This window comes from Diabrotica virgifera, chromosome 6, assembly GCF_917563875.1.
Source record: "Diabrotica virgifera virgifera chromosome 6, PGI_DIABVI_V3a".
Classification (NCBI taxonomy): Eukaryota; Metazoa; Arthropoda; class Insecta; order Coleoptera; family Chrysomelidae; genus Diabrotica; species Diabrotica virgifera.
The window spans coordinates 214,323,080-214,339,645 of NC_065448.1; the positions used below are offsets into that span (position 1 = coordinate 214,323,080).

At 33.7% G+C, this 16,566-nt stretch overlaps 2 protein-coding genes across 3 annotated transcripts in view; one reads left to right on the forward strand and one right to left on the reverse strand.

The window, feature by feature from the left end:
* The window catches only part of LOC126887199 (uncharacterized), a 505,416-nt gene that overhangs the window by 193,384 nt on the left and 295,466 nt on the right, over positions 1 to 16,566 (forward strand). The window lies entirely within an intron of this gene.
* LOC126887201 (facilitated trehalose transporter Tret1-like) overlaps positions 9,951 to 16,566 on the reverse strand; it is a 30,277-nt gene continuing 23,661 nt past the window's right edge. For both annotated transcript variants that reach the window (XM_050654598.1, XM_050654599.1), the window contains one exon: positions 9,951 to 11,384. In XM_050654598.1, the coding sequence (XP_050510555.1) occupies positions 10,048 to 11,384 (1,337 nt within the window). In that variant the 3' untranslated portion in view covers positions 9,951 to 10,047. The remainder of the gene's footprint in view (positions 11,385 to 16,566) is intronic.

Genomic DNA, 16,566 nt, shown 5'->3' on the forward strand with positions numbered 1-16,566 from the left:
TCAATGTTAAAAAAACTATTAAAAAGTCCAGTAAAAAAACAACTTTTATTGTTCTAGTTTAGATATTTCGATCCATCATGCCCTATGGGACTTTTATAGTTGACAACAGTATTAACCAAATTACTTGAACCTCGAGAAAAAACCGCCTTAATTATAACCTATATTAACCCAATAATAAATACCAAATACCCAAATTTTAGATATATGTATGTAAATTCAGAATTTTCTATTAATGACTGAGTTCGGGACGTTTCAACCCTATAGGTGTTAAACAGTGTTTATTTCTTTGTCTCCATCAACTTGTTGGAATTTTTGACGGGTGTGTTTGGTTTTGTCCTGTTTATTGACGGACCTTGTTCATTATCCTACAACCAAATGCAATAATATAACAAGCCACTAGATTAATCTTAAACGGTAATAGTGTGATAAGCCACATTTAGCAAAAATTACATATTGCTGTATTTTCATTAATTGAGACTCTTCTAGATTGTACATAGTCAGGGTCAGGGTCACGGTCAATGTCATCGAATGTCAAGTCAACTTTACTATTTTTCTATCTAGAATCGTCAGAACTCAATAATTATCCGAAACGCTTCCGCCCATGTCCGCCATTTTGATGTGGCTTGTCATTATATCGAGTAGATACTAGAGACAAACAAGGCCTATGCAATAGTGTGACCATAGATTTATCGGGCCATCTATTAACGAAGGGCTTAGATAATTTGTTAGAGGCTTGTTATACTTATACTTTAACCAAGAATAACACTAACTCTTGAACTCATGTGTGGCTTGTCATTGTTTCACATTAACTCCTTTAATTATTCTATTTTTAGCAGCATTGCGAAGCATTTCATGTCTGTGCATTCCTGTCCATTGGTGAATGTTATGCCGCCCAGCATATTTTTGCTTCATAGACCTCTCTTTCCCTCTATCTTTCCTTCGAATACTTAGTTTTTAGTTATTAAAGGTGTTCAAAATTAAAATCACTGTATGACTTTTCTCTTTTCTCGGTTATTGGTTTTTATTGTATAGTATATAAATTATTGTAATCACTGAATATATAGATAGTGAAAAAATAATCTTATTAATTGAATTAATGAACAATTTACTCAATTATACAAGTAACTGTTATCCAAAAATATTCAAAAACTGAATGAAACAGCCATTCTATGTTCCTGATGACGATATCCCGGTCAACTAATCTTTACATGTAGTGCATAGATTATGCGAATAAACTGTAAGTATGCAGTGTTCGTACTTTTTACACAATCAAAAAGTTCCATAAATTTTACAGAAATCATAAAACAAAAAAATAAGTATAACAGTTATAGGCTCTCTTCGTGTGGGAGCAACGCTTCTCAGTTTTCGTAGTAATGTCCAAGCTTTTCTGCTCGATGTTTAGAAGTTAAGGTCCTCAAACTCAACAGTTTTCATCCACATTTCCTGTCTCTCTGCATCTCAGCTGTGGAGTGGTTCGTCTCCTACTTCTTGATCATTGGTTTCTTGAAAAGCTTGGTACAAGAGATTGCAATTGCTGGATCCAGCATCTAGCAATCCAGCTGGGTCCAGCGCTTTTTTTACATGCTGGATCCGCAAACGTGTAAAATTCGAAATAAGTTACTTAATGTCTTCATTAGCCTCTTTATTCAAAGTCGTATGTCTGCAACTTGCCATTCTATCGCGTTAGCAGTAGCTCAGTATTCTGGAAAGTTTCTACAGCCTAAAAGTTTGCATTGATAAAGCGTTGATAGGCATTGGTTTTGCGATAATATTCTCTGCTGGCGAGTGGTCAATAATCAATGAGTTGATCGCCACTCTTTAACCGGTGAAACTAGCTGTAGAAGCTCCTTGCAGAAGAGAGTCCACTTTGATAACGGCCGACACAACCATGAAATTTGTCTTAGACAAACTAAATAGCCAGGACTCTAGTTTTAGTGCCAATCCATCGGAAGCATTACGCAACAGAATTGCGGAACGGCGCCTCTCTGAAATTACAGGTACATTTAGTGTACTTACAAAATCCAAAAAAGTATGACGAAGCACTAAACAATCCTGGTTCTTTCCCCATGCCGAAAAAGAATGCAATGCTACAAGAGATGAAAAAATTGTTGAGTCGTATAAATAAATAAGTGATTGTGGAAACAGTGCAAGAGGACACAATGGAAGAAGATGGATCAACTAATCCAGAGCTTGAACTTGAGATTGAATTGAATCGAAAAAGAGAAAACTTTTACAACCAAAGAAAAACTGGTCTTCTAAAAGATTACGAAAAGGTTTTGGAAAAGGAAATGGCCGTTTATGAGACAGAAGGAGTAAAAGCCGATCATTTGTCCATAGTCTATGCCTATTTGATGACCTTAAAACCGACCAGCATAGAGGCCGAAAGGGCTATCTCCGAAACCGATTATATTGTGCAGTTCTATGCGAATTAGGTCAGACGATGGATACAATATGTTTTTTAAAGTCTTCCTAAAACTAAATAATTCATGTTTCTGTTGTTTATAAACTTAGAATACAGACAAAAAAATATTAAAATCGTGTTTTTATTTTAATTCCATATTTTGCTGGATCCGCGCCGGATCCAGTTGGATTCAGGCCAATCTTGCAAAAATCCAGCTGGACTGAAAATGCTGCTGGATTGCAATCCCTACTTAGTACGTCTCTGCGCTGTTCTCTCTCTATCCAGGAATATATTCTTTGCGATAGCCTCTTGGTGTAGGTACATTTCTTAGCAGTCCCTATTACAGTACCACAAAAAAAGGCAGATTGTATTCCTGGCAGATTGTATTCCTATCAGGCTGCTAATTTAAATGTAAAACAAGCATTGTTGGTTACCCTAAACATATTATTTTATTTTAAAGGATGTCCATCCTTTTTTAATTTGGTTCCAGAACCAAGTAAGGAAAATGTAAACAATTATTATTGTTAACATTAGTAATAAAAGTGTATTATTGCTAATGAGAAACCTCTTGTTTTATAAAATAAAACAAGAGGTTTAATATTACCACAAATGTGATTACAACAATAAAAATGTTATTTTTCAACATAATCGTTACTTTTAGGTAAAAATAGTGACTTGGTAAAAAGGGTGTTACGTAACGTTTAGGAAGGGAGTGGCGGTACAGAAAAAGAGAAGGTGGGGTAAGACGGAGGGTCAAAAATCTTCAAAACTTGCATTACGTTATATTGAAGACTTAAACGCCCCCGTTCCACAGATTTACTGACAAGGAATACATCTTTCAGCCTCAAGACCAATCGGTCCACATTTTTAAAACTATATTTTATTAAAATTAATATTTTTAACATCCTTTGAATAGTTAAAAATATTGTCTCTGTTCTGCCGCTGATCAGCATTGACATTTCGGCTCTTTTTAAAAAAGAAATCGAATATCGAAAGTTTTATTGATTGGTATTTAAGACTTTAAAAAATAACACAAGTTTTACCAAATATTATTCGTATAAGCACACAGGTTATAAAAACTTGCAGCATTCGAATTCTAGGAGTTCAAGAGAAATCTATTCAAATAGAACAATTAATTAAACTTTTGTTTTAACAAAAACGCTGAATACTGGGATTAGACATGGTTTTTATACTACTAATCTTAAAAATATTGGTAATACTCTAGTCTCTTTATCAAAAATGTTTGTCTTTCTTTTTGTTATTTTAATATGATTTTCTGAATTATTTTCTTCCTGCGTTGTATTTTATATTTCCTAAAGATCCCCCTTTAAGAATTTCGGGACTATGTCATAAAGAAGAAATCGTCATGCTCATAAAGGACAAACCTTTGAAGACAAGAAAAATTATCTCAGCTCAAACAGCTGTTTGCTCTGCTTTTTTGTTCATCTCTGATGGGTACCTACTTTATTATTGGCCGTATAGATTCTTGATTTCATCTCAAAATTAGTGTCCATTACATCATACAGTATTATTAAGGCTTCCTGCTAAGCTATTTGCTCTTTGTTAATGATCTCTAAACTAAAAGGAGTAGGAGATGATCTCTTACTCCTTTTTCAACGTCGCCATAGCTGGACAGTGTAATTCCTATGTAGTTTATTTCCATTACTAATTCAGTGCTAACATTACATCGTCTGCATGACAGAATTTTAATTTACTTCGTTCTTCATTCTTTATTTACGGTCGATATGATTTCATTCATTAGATTAAATCTATTATATAGGTTGCATCTCTACACCACTTTCTCATACGAAGAACTTGTCTCTCATCCGCTAAGTTCATGAACTGATTTATTCGTTCTTGTTGTGAATGTTGCCAGTTCATTCGTCATCGCCCCTTCACCATATTTTAACTATTCATTCGGTAAGCTATCTTTATCTGCAGCTTTTCTGTTCTTTAGTTTTAAGTGTTTTCTGTACTTTATCAATGATTCTGAAAAATTATGCTCCAGTATTTTGAAAAGCCTTCTTAGTGCTCTTATTTAATTCTTCTTACAAGTATATGTGTTTCATTTCTGATTCTCTTGTAATCTTCGTACGCTTGTTGTGCGTCTCTCATTTGACATTTACATCAGGTAAGCTTTGTTTTTCGGATTTTCCTAGCATTTTTCTTTTACCACCTCTGTACAGAACCATCGAGTTTTTCGTTTTGAGAGAAACGTGATTTTATTTATTTCTTTTTTTCTTTCGTCCACAGCATCTTTAGCTGAGTCTAAGACGTTTGCTTTAAGGTGATACAGTAGCGATCAACAGCTAGCCAAAACGCGTTCCAAGATTGCGGCTGTAATTTTGAATATTTTTTCGAGATATTTGGCACACGTATTTGTAGTATAATAAAGAATGGCGGTACAGAGCCCAATTTGAAAAATATATTAATATGTGGAAATTACTCTGTAATTAAATACAATATTAAAAAAACGAGCCTGTACCGCCATTAAGAAGAACAACAAAATACACTTTCTTCAAATAAACTTTTTTATCAGATGCCTAGATTTTGTGTCATTTTGGAACTACTAATGAAATAAAAAATTTTAGTAGTTCCAAAATGACACAAAATCTAGGCATCGGATAAAAAAGTTTATTTGAAGAAAGTGTATTTTTTTGTTCTTCTTAATGTCGGTACAGGCTCGTTTTTTAATATTTTATTTAATTACAGAGTAATTTCCACATATTAATATGTTTTTCAAATTGGGCTCTGTACCGCCATTCTTTATTATATTACGAGTACGTGTGCCAAATATCTCGAAAAAATATTCAAAATTACAGCCGCAATCTTGGAACGCGTTTTCGCTACCTGTTGATCGCTACTGTTTCCTCTTAAGTTTTGTCCAGCTTTTATCAATTCCATCGATTTGGATGATATATGCATTTTGCTTTTTTGAGGATATTGATGAAATCAACTCATATCTCTTTATTTAACCTTTAAAAAACTTACATGATCCGTTTAGGGCCAAGAGTATTCTATATAACCATATTTCAAAGGCTTCTAAGCATCTTCTAAGTATTTACATTGAGTGTCGAGGTTTCACAGCCATATAAGAAAACTGCGTAAACATACCAGTTAATAAAACGAAAGCATAAATTGATTTTGATTTGCTAGTATTTTTTAGTGGATTTTTTTAAGAATAGAATATTGTTGTTGTCTAGGCTACTGTAAAATATTAAAAATCATTTTATATTCTACTCTATTGAAAGCCCTTCCACAGTCAATAAAACCAAACCTGTAGCCAACAACCTCACCTCACTACATCCATTTTCTTAGTTTTATGTTTCTTCAATTTCTCTTTGTCCTCACATAGTGGCAATAGTTGGTCGTCACGTTTGATAGGTATTAAATTTTCTTTTCTTCGTTGTATTCTTGTGCAGAATTCCGTTTAAATTAGAGTTTTTATTGGCTTGTACTATTCTGCTGTTACGTTCTTGGTTGTATGTTCCTTTTCTATTGAGTAAATATTTTTCCTAGATATCTATCACAATTTACATATTAGGAATTGACCTCACAGTGTGATCAGGATCCTGTGAGTGTCAAAATGTCTACGAGATGTTATTTCGAACAACATATACATGAGAGTAGACAGTAAAGTTAGAATAATGTATAAGAATAATGTACTTTTATTAGTTTATTGTGTCAAATAGAAAAAAGGGAAAATACAAACAAGAATTATGCTTACACAGAAATCCACAGACTCTCTGGTCAAGTATCTATGGTTAGCCTTGATCACGGTTTACATTTTAATATCAAGAAAATCAAAATGAGCATTGTTTCATAAAAAGTTAATACCAATAAATGTGGACCATTGGTTTTTATGGATTGCATATCAAATATCTTTAAGAACAACATTATCTAATAAAGAGTACGTTCGACCAATGTGTACCTACTTCCAGTCATGACTTACGGCGTCGAAACACTGCCGTTAACCCAGGCCACAGCAACGAAACTCAGGATGGCCCAAAAGCAGAATAGAACGGTCATTATGTGAACTGACTATGTCAGAGAACGCATAGCATGGCTAAAGTGGCATTACTCAGGCTATGTGGCCAAAATGGATGACGGGGTTGGATCCAAAAAATTACAGTGTAGAGACCACGAGTAGACATAAGAAGCAGAGGTAGACCACCTATACGATGGACAGACGAAGTCAAATATATTTTTGACGATTGGCTGCAAAAAGCTCAATATCAACAGAACTAGAAGAAATTAGGGGAGACCTATGTTCAACTTTGGACACAGACGGCTGGATGATGATGGTCCACGAAACTAACCAAATTTAGAAGAAATTCGTCAAAATGGAAAAACTGTTGACTGCACCGGATCTTTCTATGACTCTAAGGACCGGTACTTTCTGTCCCAATTAAACCCCGGTTAGATTTGCCATACAAAACTCCCCTGACTGGGGTTTAATCGGGACGGAACGTACCAGCCCCAAGAATCAGAATGGTTAGCTGTTATGTTTCCCCTAATCCTCTAAAGTGTATAAACTTTGAAACTAGACACTTTGAAATGTAGGTCTAAAGACATAATATTCTTAGAGTATTCTGAACGGATAAGAGCACAAATCAGACAGTACTGGAAAGACGAATATTGAATATGAAATTATATTAACTGGAAATAAGAGAAAAACTGAGTTCCTTGGCCACGTCTCAAGAGGCACAACCTATTAGTTGCTACATATTATAATGCGAGAAAATGTAGTTGGACGAAGAAGTTCAGAATGAATTTTGCGCGCAGCAGTTTCGAAAGTATAAATAGCCATGTTTATCAGCAACCTCCACAGGAGTCGCTGAATGGAAGAAGATGCTTACAACAATGCAAATGAATTGAGGAGCATAGTAAGTAAAACTAGAAAAGTCACGTAAGAAACGAAGACACAAGAACACAATGTGGGCTGTGTAATATGTAATCGGATGGGGAAGTCAAAAACAATGGTAAAGTCACGTAAAAAGGATGGATAAATAATACCGAAAATGGTCATAGAGGAGAGGAACGACACTGAAGAGATGGAGACATAGTTATCAGCCCAACATCCAAGAAATATACCAGTAGTTAAACGTTATTAACTGATAAAAAAATCTTTAACAAGAAAACTATTATTTTAATTTTTATGTTTTAATTTAGTATCGCCAGTATTATTCAATATATTGATGAAGCCCTTAGACAACGGATGAAGAAGTGCAATGGAATGGGACTACCGATAGGAGATACGATATTCTACTCGCTGTGCTATACAGATGACCAAATTGTAATTGCACAGTACATATACAAAAAGGGTGTCTGGAGGTGAATACCAAAAAAACACAATATAGGAAGGGAAGAAACTGAGAACCTTAACCTGGAACAGGAGGCAATTGCAGGAGGCATATACAAAAAGGGTGTCTGGAGGTGAATACCAAAAAAACACAATATAGGAAGGGAAGAAACTGAGAACCTTAACCTGAAACAGGAGGCAATTGCAAGCTACAAGGATACGTATATCTGGGAATAAAACTAACGAGTACAGGACGAAAAGAAGAAAATACTAAAGAAAGGATAGTAAAGGGAAAACAGGTGATAGGAGCCTTAAATTCGGTACTGTGACAAAATATAAGAACAGAAAATAAAAAACGAATTTACAACACAATATTAAAACCAGTGTTAATCTATGGAGATGAAGTCTGGCAATTAACCAAAAAGTACAAAGATAAATTACTAGCCATAGAGATCAATTTTTTAAGAAGGTCAGCAAGAAGATCTAGACTAGAATACATAAGAAATGACGACATTAGACAACAAGTGGAAATATAAAGAACAATCATAGATGGCAATATAAATCACGGTAATATAAACTTTTAGGATTTCGTTCTTTTCTCTTATTTCTTTTCCATCTTTATCCTTCAATGAGATTATTAGAAGCTTTCTTAGGTTTAGTCCTGTCGCCAGGGGGGGGGGTACAACGGCCTCCTTTATTAAGATGGACTTACCCAAGTTTTTTTTATGTATTTTGACCCGTAGAACACTAATTTTTTGGGTAACAGGTGATACGGATGTCGATAAGATTGTTATAAACAAAGAACTTGAGGAATTATATAACAGCGATTTCTCGCAAAACAAAACATTTTTTTCTATTTTTTGGGTCATTCTAAGCAAAAAATGTTCCTACCAGTTTTTTCATAGGATGCATAGTTTTCGAGATAACCGCGGTTGAACTTCCAAAAAATCGAAAAATTGTAATTTTTGAACCCGAATAACTTTTTTTAGGTATGGCCGTTGCCATTAAAAAATAAAGTAGCAATTTTGCTTACCGCATTTGAAAGTTTAAGTCAAATTATATCGGTTTTGATTATTTGAATTGCTAAAAATTTATTTTTTTATTGTTAAACAAAGCTATAAACACGTAGTGTTTCCCGTGCCTAATACATGCGTTTTAACGCATGCTACGTAGAAATTGCCTCGCTTGCGCTTGTAGCTACTCTACCTACTCGTTCGATTTTAAATGAGAAATCATTGAAACATCACTCACGCACTAGGTGTTTATAGCTTTGTTTAACAATAAAATAATAAATTTTTAGCAATGCAAATAATTAAAACCGATATAATTCGGCTTGAACTGCGGTAAGCAGAATTGCTATTTTATTTTTTAATCAAAAGTTATTCGGGTTCAAAAATTGCAATTTTTCGATTTTTTGAAAGTTCAACCGCGTTTATCTCGAAAACTATGCATCCTACGAAAAAACTTGTCTGAAAATTTTTTGCTTAGAATGACACAAAAAATACAAAAGATGTTTTGTTTTGCGAGAAATCGCTGTTATGTAATTCCTCAAGTTCTTTGTCTATAACAATCTTATCGACATCCGGATCAACTGTTACCCAAAAAATTCGTATTCTACGGGTCAAAATGTACAAAAAAAAACTTTAGTAAGTCCATTTGAATAAAGGAGGCCGTTGTACCCCCCTGGCGACAGGACTAGTTTGGTTTTAAGCATTTCAGGCCTCGGTTCTTTTCTATAATTTTGTCTACGTTGTTTTCATTGTAGATCCTTAATTCTTGCTTTACTCCCTTCTTTATTTGTTTATTCCAGTCTTTGAAACCATCAGTGTTTCGCTTACCTTCGCTTAGAAATATGCGTCTCTTTTGCACCAACCGTTTTGTTCGATCACTTATTCTGTCTTCTTTACGTTTCGTTTTCTTTGCAACAATCAGTCCTGCTTTCAAGAGCTTTCATTGTATTTCTTTATTAGTTGTGTTCATGTCGGTATATTCTTGTTGATCTTCTTCTTTAAGTGCCATACCTCCAATCATCATAGCTATTCGGACTTTGGAGACGGCTGCTCTGAAAAGTTCATTTAATGTACATCCATACCATTCTCTCAGGTTGCGCAGCTACGATATTCTGCGTCTCTTCTTGTTGATATTGTTCAACAAATTCTTCTCTTAAGACTTTTCTGTACTCATCTCCCTTCTGTCGCATTTTAGTTACGCATATCGCAAATTATGTTATAGGGTTCATTAAAATGCTTTTAACTTTATGTACATTTATTAGATATGGCATATAAAAATACTTAAAAACTAATCTATCGTAAAACTTACATAACATTTTTTAGTTTTATTAATACTAATACTGTTTTAACATTTCCTGAATATCAATAATACTTTTCCCCTTCGTTTCTGGTATAATTTTATAAGCTATCCATCCCCCCAAAATTCCGCTAATACCGTAGATCCACATACACCAATGCACGCCAGCTTTTTCCACAATAATGGGGTAAAGGAAAGTTATTATGAATATTACAACACTCATGACGGTTATGGCAAAAGAGAGTGCCGCAGATGCCAAATCAGAGGGAAATAGCTCTGTGATGATAGTAATGGGTAGAGGACCTAAACCAATGGCATAGATCAAAAAATATACAATAATGCAAGCAACTGGTAACCACTGTACCTGGGTAACAATACCGAAGTTTTCGTGTTTTAAGTAGTAAAATAAACCGAATATTAATATACATAAACAACAACCCAAATTAGAAATTAGTAAGAGTCCCCTTCTTCCCGTTCTTTCTACAACGAACGAAGTTAAAAATAAAGACGAGACTTGTGTAATACCAACCACAACAGTCATGGTACCTTCAGAATAACTGGTACCCGCTTGATTTAACAATGGTCCCAGGAACGTTGAGATACTTGTAGCACCAGAAATATACCCCAAAGCTGAGAGAAAAACAGTCAATTTAACTGCAACCAGTGATTCTTTAGTTTTAAATAGAGAGAGCAGAGTTGCAGATGTGATGCTTTTTGTCATTTTTAGTGTTTCGTCAATTTTAATATAATCTTTTTCAATTTCTTTGTAAGTTTTATTGCCCCGTAGCCTCATTAACGATTTTCTGCAATCTTCTCCTTTATTTTTTGATAAATAATATACAGGTGTTTCTGGAGCTAGACAAAAAAATATTAAAAATGGCACAATCGGCAGCCCGCACCACAAGTTGAAATCTCTAAAATTGAAGTGCGGGCCTATCGCATAAGCATATAGATTTCCGAGGGGGTAAAATATACTTTTCAGGTACATAAATTTACCTCTATTGTGATCTTCACAAACCTCCGCTATATACACCTGTAATATCACAGCTACACCATTTAGAAAAACCGTGAATATACACCTGTATATTAATAAAAGAATAACGTGATGGGCAAATCCTTTTCCTAGATAGGTTATAAACATCCCCGCGCCCATGAGTAACAAAAAATATTTTCTTCCGATGAAATCGGCGAATTTTGGAATAATCAAACATCCTATGAGGCCTACTAGGCAAGGCAACGCTGCTAGCAGGGATATTTCGACAGTCGTTATAGGTTTATTTAAAGGATTGAGATCTGTGTCATTTGATAAAAGAGTTGGCAGCACTGGAGACATCCATACCATTGACGTACCGCCTACAAATAACGGTATGGTACCTAAAAATAAAACAAAACTTAATTAATAAATGAAAACCTTATTTTTCTTAAAAGAAGTGGATATTTTTGGAACGTGTTTAAAAATAATTTGTTGGCAGTGGGGACAAATCATTAACCCCACAAGATAAATACGCTTGACAATTAACACTATTCTTAAATTAGAAATTGGAAACACTTTTTAAGTATTTAAAATGCGTTATAGCAGGGTAGGCAAGTATGCTAAATTTAAAGTTAGTCGAGCGTTATGGAGACCTATTGGGTTGTGAAGATTAGGTCCTAAAACCAAAAAAACTAAGTTATGTTTTTTTATTTTAGTGGGGACTTTCCATTTTTTAATTTAATTTTCCATTTCGAACAATCGTTTTTTCCGATAATAACGCCATCTATTCATAATTCGAAAAAATGTCTCGAATAAAATTACTTATTTTTACGTAAGGAATCCAAATCTGCAATAAAAAATGGGGGCTCCTATTTAAGATTTTAAAGTAACCCCCACCCCACCTATAGGCTATTGATTATGTTCAAAATAAGAGAGCTTAAAGAAACTACAACGTTAACGGGATTTTATTGTCTCATATAGTCAATGGACCTCTAAATTTGAAAAAACCGCGGAGTGCTACCATCTAAATGGGTGTGTTTTTGAGAAATGGGTGAATTAGTCCCTAGGCACGGGGTAAAATAGGGTGAGTGCTATGCACTTTTGGTACAAAGACGTCTACATGAAAATTGTTCCAGGTTAAATTTACTCTCGAAATATTACAGTTTAAAGTCAAAAATATTTTTATTTACAAAAATATATTCAAAAGAACAGCAAGAAAACAACCCGAAAGAAAGCAATTTTGTTTTTTGCCCCATAACTTTTTTCCACGGGGATATAGTTATAGACATTGCTTCAACAGAAATTAACTTACATTCTTTCTCTTTAAAATGACGTTCAGTAGAAGTCTCTAGGATTTATATTTTCCGAAATAGGATTTTTCAAAAAGCACCGCTCACAGCATTTTTGGAACCATTTTTCCCATTATTTCGCAAACCTTGTTCTGTAACTTTTTTTACGCATTTGTAGGTATATACAATGGTACATTTATTAGAAAGAGGAGTCAATTACCTTTAAAATGGTCTATTGTATAAGGTTGCTTGACTATTTTGAAGCAAGTTCTGCTTTTTCAAGGTTTCATACTTTTAATGATTTTTGATATTTTTTATGATTATTTTTTAAATTTCTCATTTTGACTTTTTTTCTTGTATATTTAGGGATATACATTGTATACTAGAAAGCAGCATATTTTCTTTACCTTAAAATGGTGTATTCCAAAAAAATCTAGGACTCTTTTTAAACAAGATATCCGTAGAATATCCAAGAGTATCCGTAATTTAAAAAAAATATTTTTTTTAATTAGAAGAATATAATTGCATATTATAATATAATTTTTAATTCCAAATAATTTTTTTAGTAACACTTTTCGATATTGTGACATATAAAGGTACTTTACTCCAGAGCAAATTCATATTTTTTAACATACCTCGTACACTATTAATAAAATTTTATATCTGATGATCGCATTTCAGGTTTCAGACTAGGCAGAGCATTTTATAAAGAATAACTATTTTTCATAAAATTAATACTAAAAAAGTTTTCCATATGGTTCCAATTATTGCATATGTATATGTCACACTTTGAAAAAGCATATCTTGTTTAAAAATAGTCCTAGAATTTTTTACAGTACAGCATTTTAAAGTAAAGAAAATGAGCTTTTCTTTGTATTACACAATACATATACTCAAATATACAATAAAAAAGTTATAATGAGAAATTTAAAAATAATCGTAAAATATATCAAAAATCATTAAAAGTAGAAAATTTTGAAAAACCATATCTTGCTTAAATATAGCCATACGGCCTTTTATGATAAAACATTTTAAAGGTAATTGACTTCTCTTTCTACTAAATGTACCACTGCGTATACCTAGAAATGCGTAGAAAAAAGTTACAGAACAATGTTTGCGAAGTAACAAGGAAAATATCCCAAAACCGCTGTGAGTGGCGAAATTTGAAAAATCATATTTTGGAAATTGTTAATTACAGGGACTTCTACCAAACGCCATATTAAAGAGGAAGGATGGAAATTTTTTTCTGTGAAGCAATGCCTATACCTATATCCCCGTGGAAAAAAGTTATGGGGCAAAAAACAAAATTTCTATCTTTCATGTTATTTTTCTTGCTTTTTTTTTTGGATATATTTTTGTAAAAAAACATGCTTTTTTTTACTTTAAAATGTGATATTTCGATAGTAAATTTAACCTGGAATAATTTTCCCATAGACGTGTTTGCACTAAATGTGCATAGAACTCACCCTAATTCGCCCTGTGCCTAGGGACTAATTCACCCCTTTCTCAAAAACGCACCAATGTAAATAGTAGCACTCCGCGGTTTTTTTAAATATAGAGGTCCATTGACTATATGAAACCATAAAACCCTGTTAACGTTGTAGTTCCTTTCTAAAATACATAATAAATAGCCTACTACGTGAGTGCTCGTGTTTGATGTCATTCGATAGATTTTTGAAAAATATTGAAAACGTATTTGTCAGTTTTTCGATCTGACGTTCATTTCGCGAAATATTGGCTTTTTTTGTGAAACTTTATACCTCGCCCACTTTCTTACGCTCCGCTCAAATCGTCAGATTTTTTAAATATTATACACGGTTCCGCATGTACTTAATTTACTTTATCTTCATCTGACAATTTCGAGTTTTTCTAAGAATATTTCGGACCCCCTTAACGAACTCCTCTGTATTAAAAGTCCATATATGGTAGCGGTACATTTACAGGGTACAAGATTTCTCCCCCTGTGATTTTCTCACACGCTCGAGTAACTGCAAAAATGCCCCCTTGGGCTCCCCTACCATTATAAATGTTTATTTTAAAATGAACAGAGTCGTTGACTTTTAAGTCATGAAATGTATAGTAGTCCAGGGAGCATCTGTTTTGAGATGGACGTTGAGAGGTGACTCAAATTTTTTTGCAGAAATTGCTTGAAAATAACTCAAATAATAATATTTGAGTTATCCTCCCATTCAAAATGGTCCGGAACATTGTTTAAATAATCAAAATGTCAAAAAATGAAGGAAAAATTCGATTTTTTTATTGGTTTTTTGATTATAACTTTAAAACTATTCATTTTTGAAAAAAGTTGTACTGATATAAAAGTTCTTCTTCTTCTTCTTTTTATATAGACATTACTCTGTCTGTTTTTCAATGTGCTCCATTTTTCGGGGTCCGGACAAATAATCCCGGACAAAAAATCCCCACAAATTATCCCCGGACAAAAAATCCCCACAAAAAATCCCCACAAATAATCCCCACAAATAATCCCCGGACAAATAATCCCCGGACAAAAAATCCCCACAAAAAATCCCGGACAAAAAATCCCTAAGAAATGTTTGCTGTTGAATAGTTCTCTAAAAGTTTTGCCGTGAATGGTGGAAGATATGGGAAATAAGCTAAGGCTGTGGGAATCATGTTGTAATTGGCTTAAATCTTTTGATCACTCTGCTTTGAGTAACTCTGTTCAAAACATTGTCTATTCATGATAATAACTGATAACTATACTGAAAACAATAATCTTGATTATACTAATGTAAAAATCCATTCCACGCATCGCCATGAAAGTTATTCAAAGCTTTTCGATTATTTTGACTTTCTTGTTGGTTTTGGGAACAAATTTATGGGCATTACTATTCGATATCAGGTTTTCAGAGAACGTAATTAAGGATCTGTGTGCATCCATAAAAAAACTTTAAAAATGTATCCATAAATCAAACCAGACATGGCTGTTCGGGGAGATCCCAGATGGGAGAAGGTCTGTAGGGCTGCCTAGAAAAAGGTGGAAATATGCAGTCTGGCAGCCTAGAAAAAGGTGGAAAGATGCAGTCTGGCGGCCTAAAAAAAGGTGGAAAAGTTATAACGCCATTGATGATGAGGATGACTAAATATTTTTGACGTTAAACTTACAAAAAGGAACAGAATTTTTTGCATTACAATCAAGATTATCGTTTTCTGGACCAGCAGTTATCATCACGAATAGACAATAAGTACAACATGATTCCCAAAGCCTTAGCTTATTCCCCATATCTTTCACGATTTTTAAAAACTCACAATTGGAATTCGACATTTGGTAATCGAAATTACAATGTATGCTTAATTTTAATCGCTAATCATTATTTTCGTGCCGAAAACTGGTTTCATGGCGATTGCTATACTTTTAGAGAACTATTCGGTAGCAAAAAATTTTCTTGGGGATTTTTTGTCCGGGATTATTTGTGGGGATATTTTGTCCAAAAAAATTTGTGAGGATTTTTTGTCCGGGATTTTTTGTGGGGATTTTTTGTCCGGGGATTATTTGTCCGGGGATTATTTGTGGGGATTATTTGTGGGGATTTTTTGTCCGGGGATAATTTGTGGGGATTTTTTGTCCGGGATTATTTGTCCGGGGATTATTTGTCCTAGCTTCCCATTTTTCGGATGTACTCCATTCACTCTGAATCCAACACAGGCCAGGTATGGTTGACCTGGTACGGTCTTTAGAAGATTCCCACTCTCACACAAAAAAACCATAAGTTTTTACCATACAAAATCATAGAATTTTGTAGGTTATTTTTTTATTTACAAAAATATTTAATGTCATTTGTCAAAATAAAAGATTCCAAATCTACGTTCGCAATAAATCTCTTTTAGACCCGTCCTGTATTTGTCCTTTATTAAAGTATCCTGTAATAAAGGATCCTTACGTTTGAAATAAGTCTCTAATATAGTCCTAAAATAAATTGATGTTTGAAGATAAGAAAAGAAATATATAATGCAAATTTCTTTGGTCGACTGTTAATTAGAAATATAAAAAGCCTTTGTCCTTCATGGTCTGCTAACAATGTGAATAACGTAAATAAAAGTAATAAATTCTTTAGTTTTAACAGGCACCCGCATACTGGTGCTGGATTTTACATATTTTAATTGACTACAACTAAAATAGTTCACAAATTCGCTTATTTAAGAATTGTTATCAACTTGCCCACATGCAAAAATAAAACAGAATTTCAATGGACATACCATTTACATACACTAGAAAGAATCTATACTGACTGATAGCATACGGTCAAACCATTCCCCGATCAATCCTGAACGA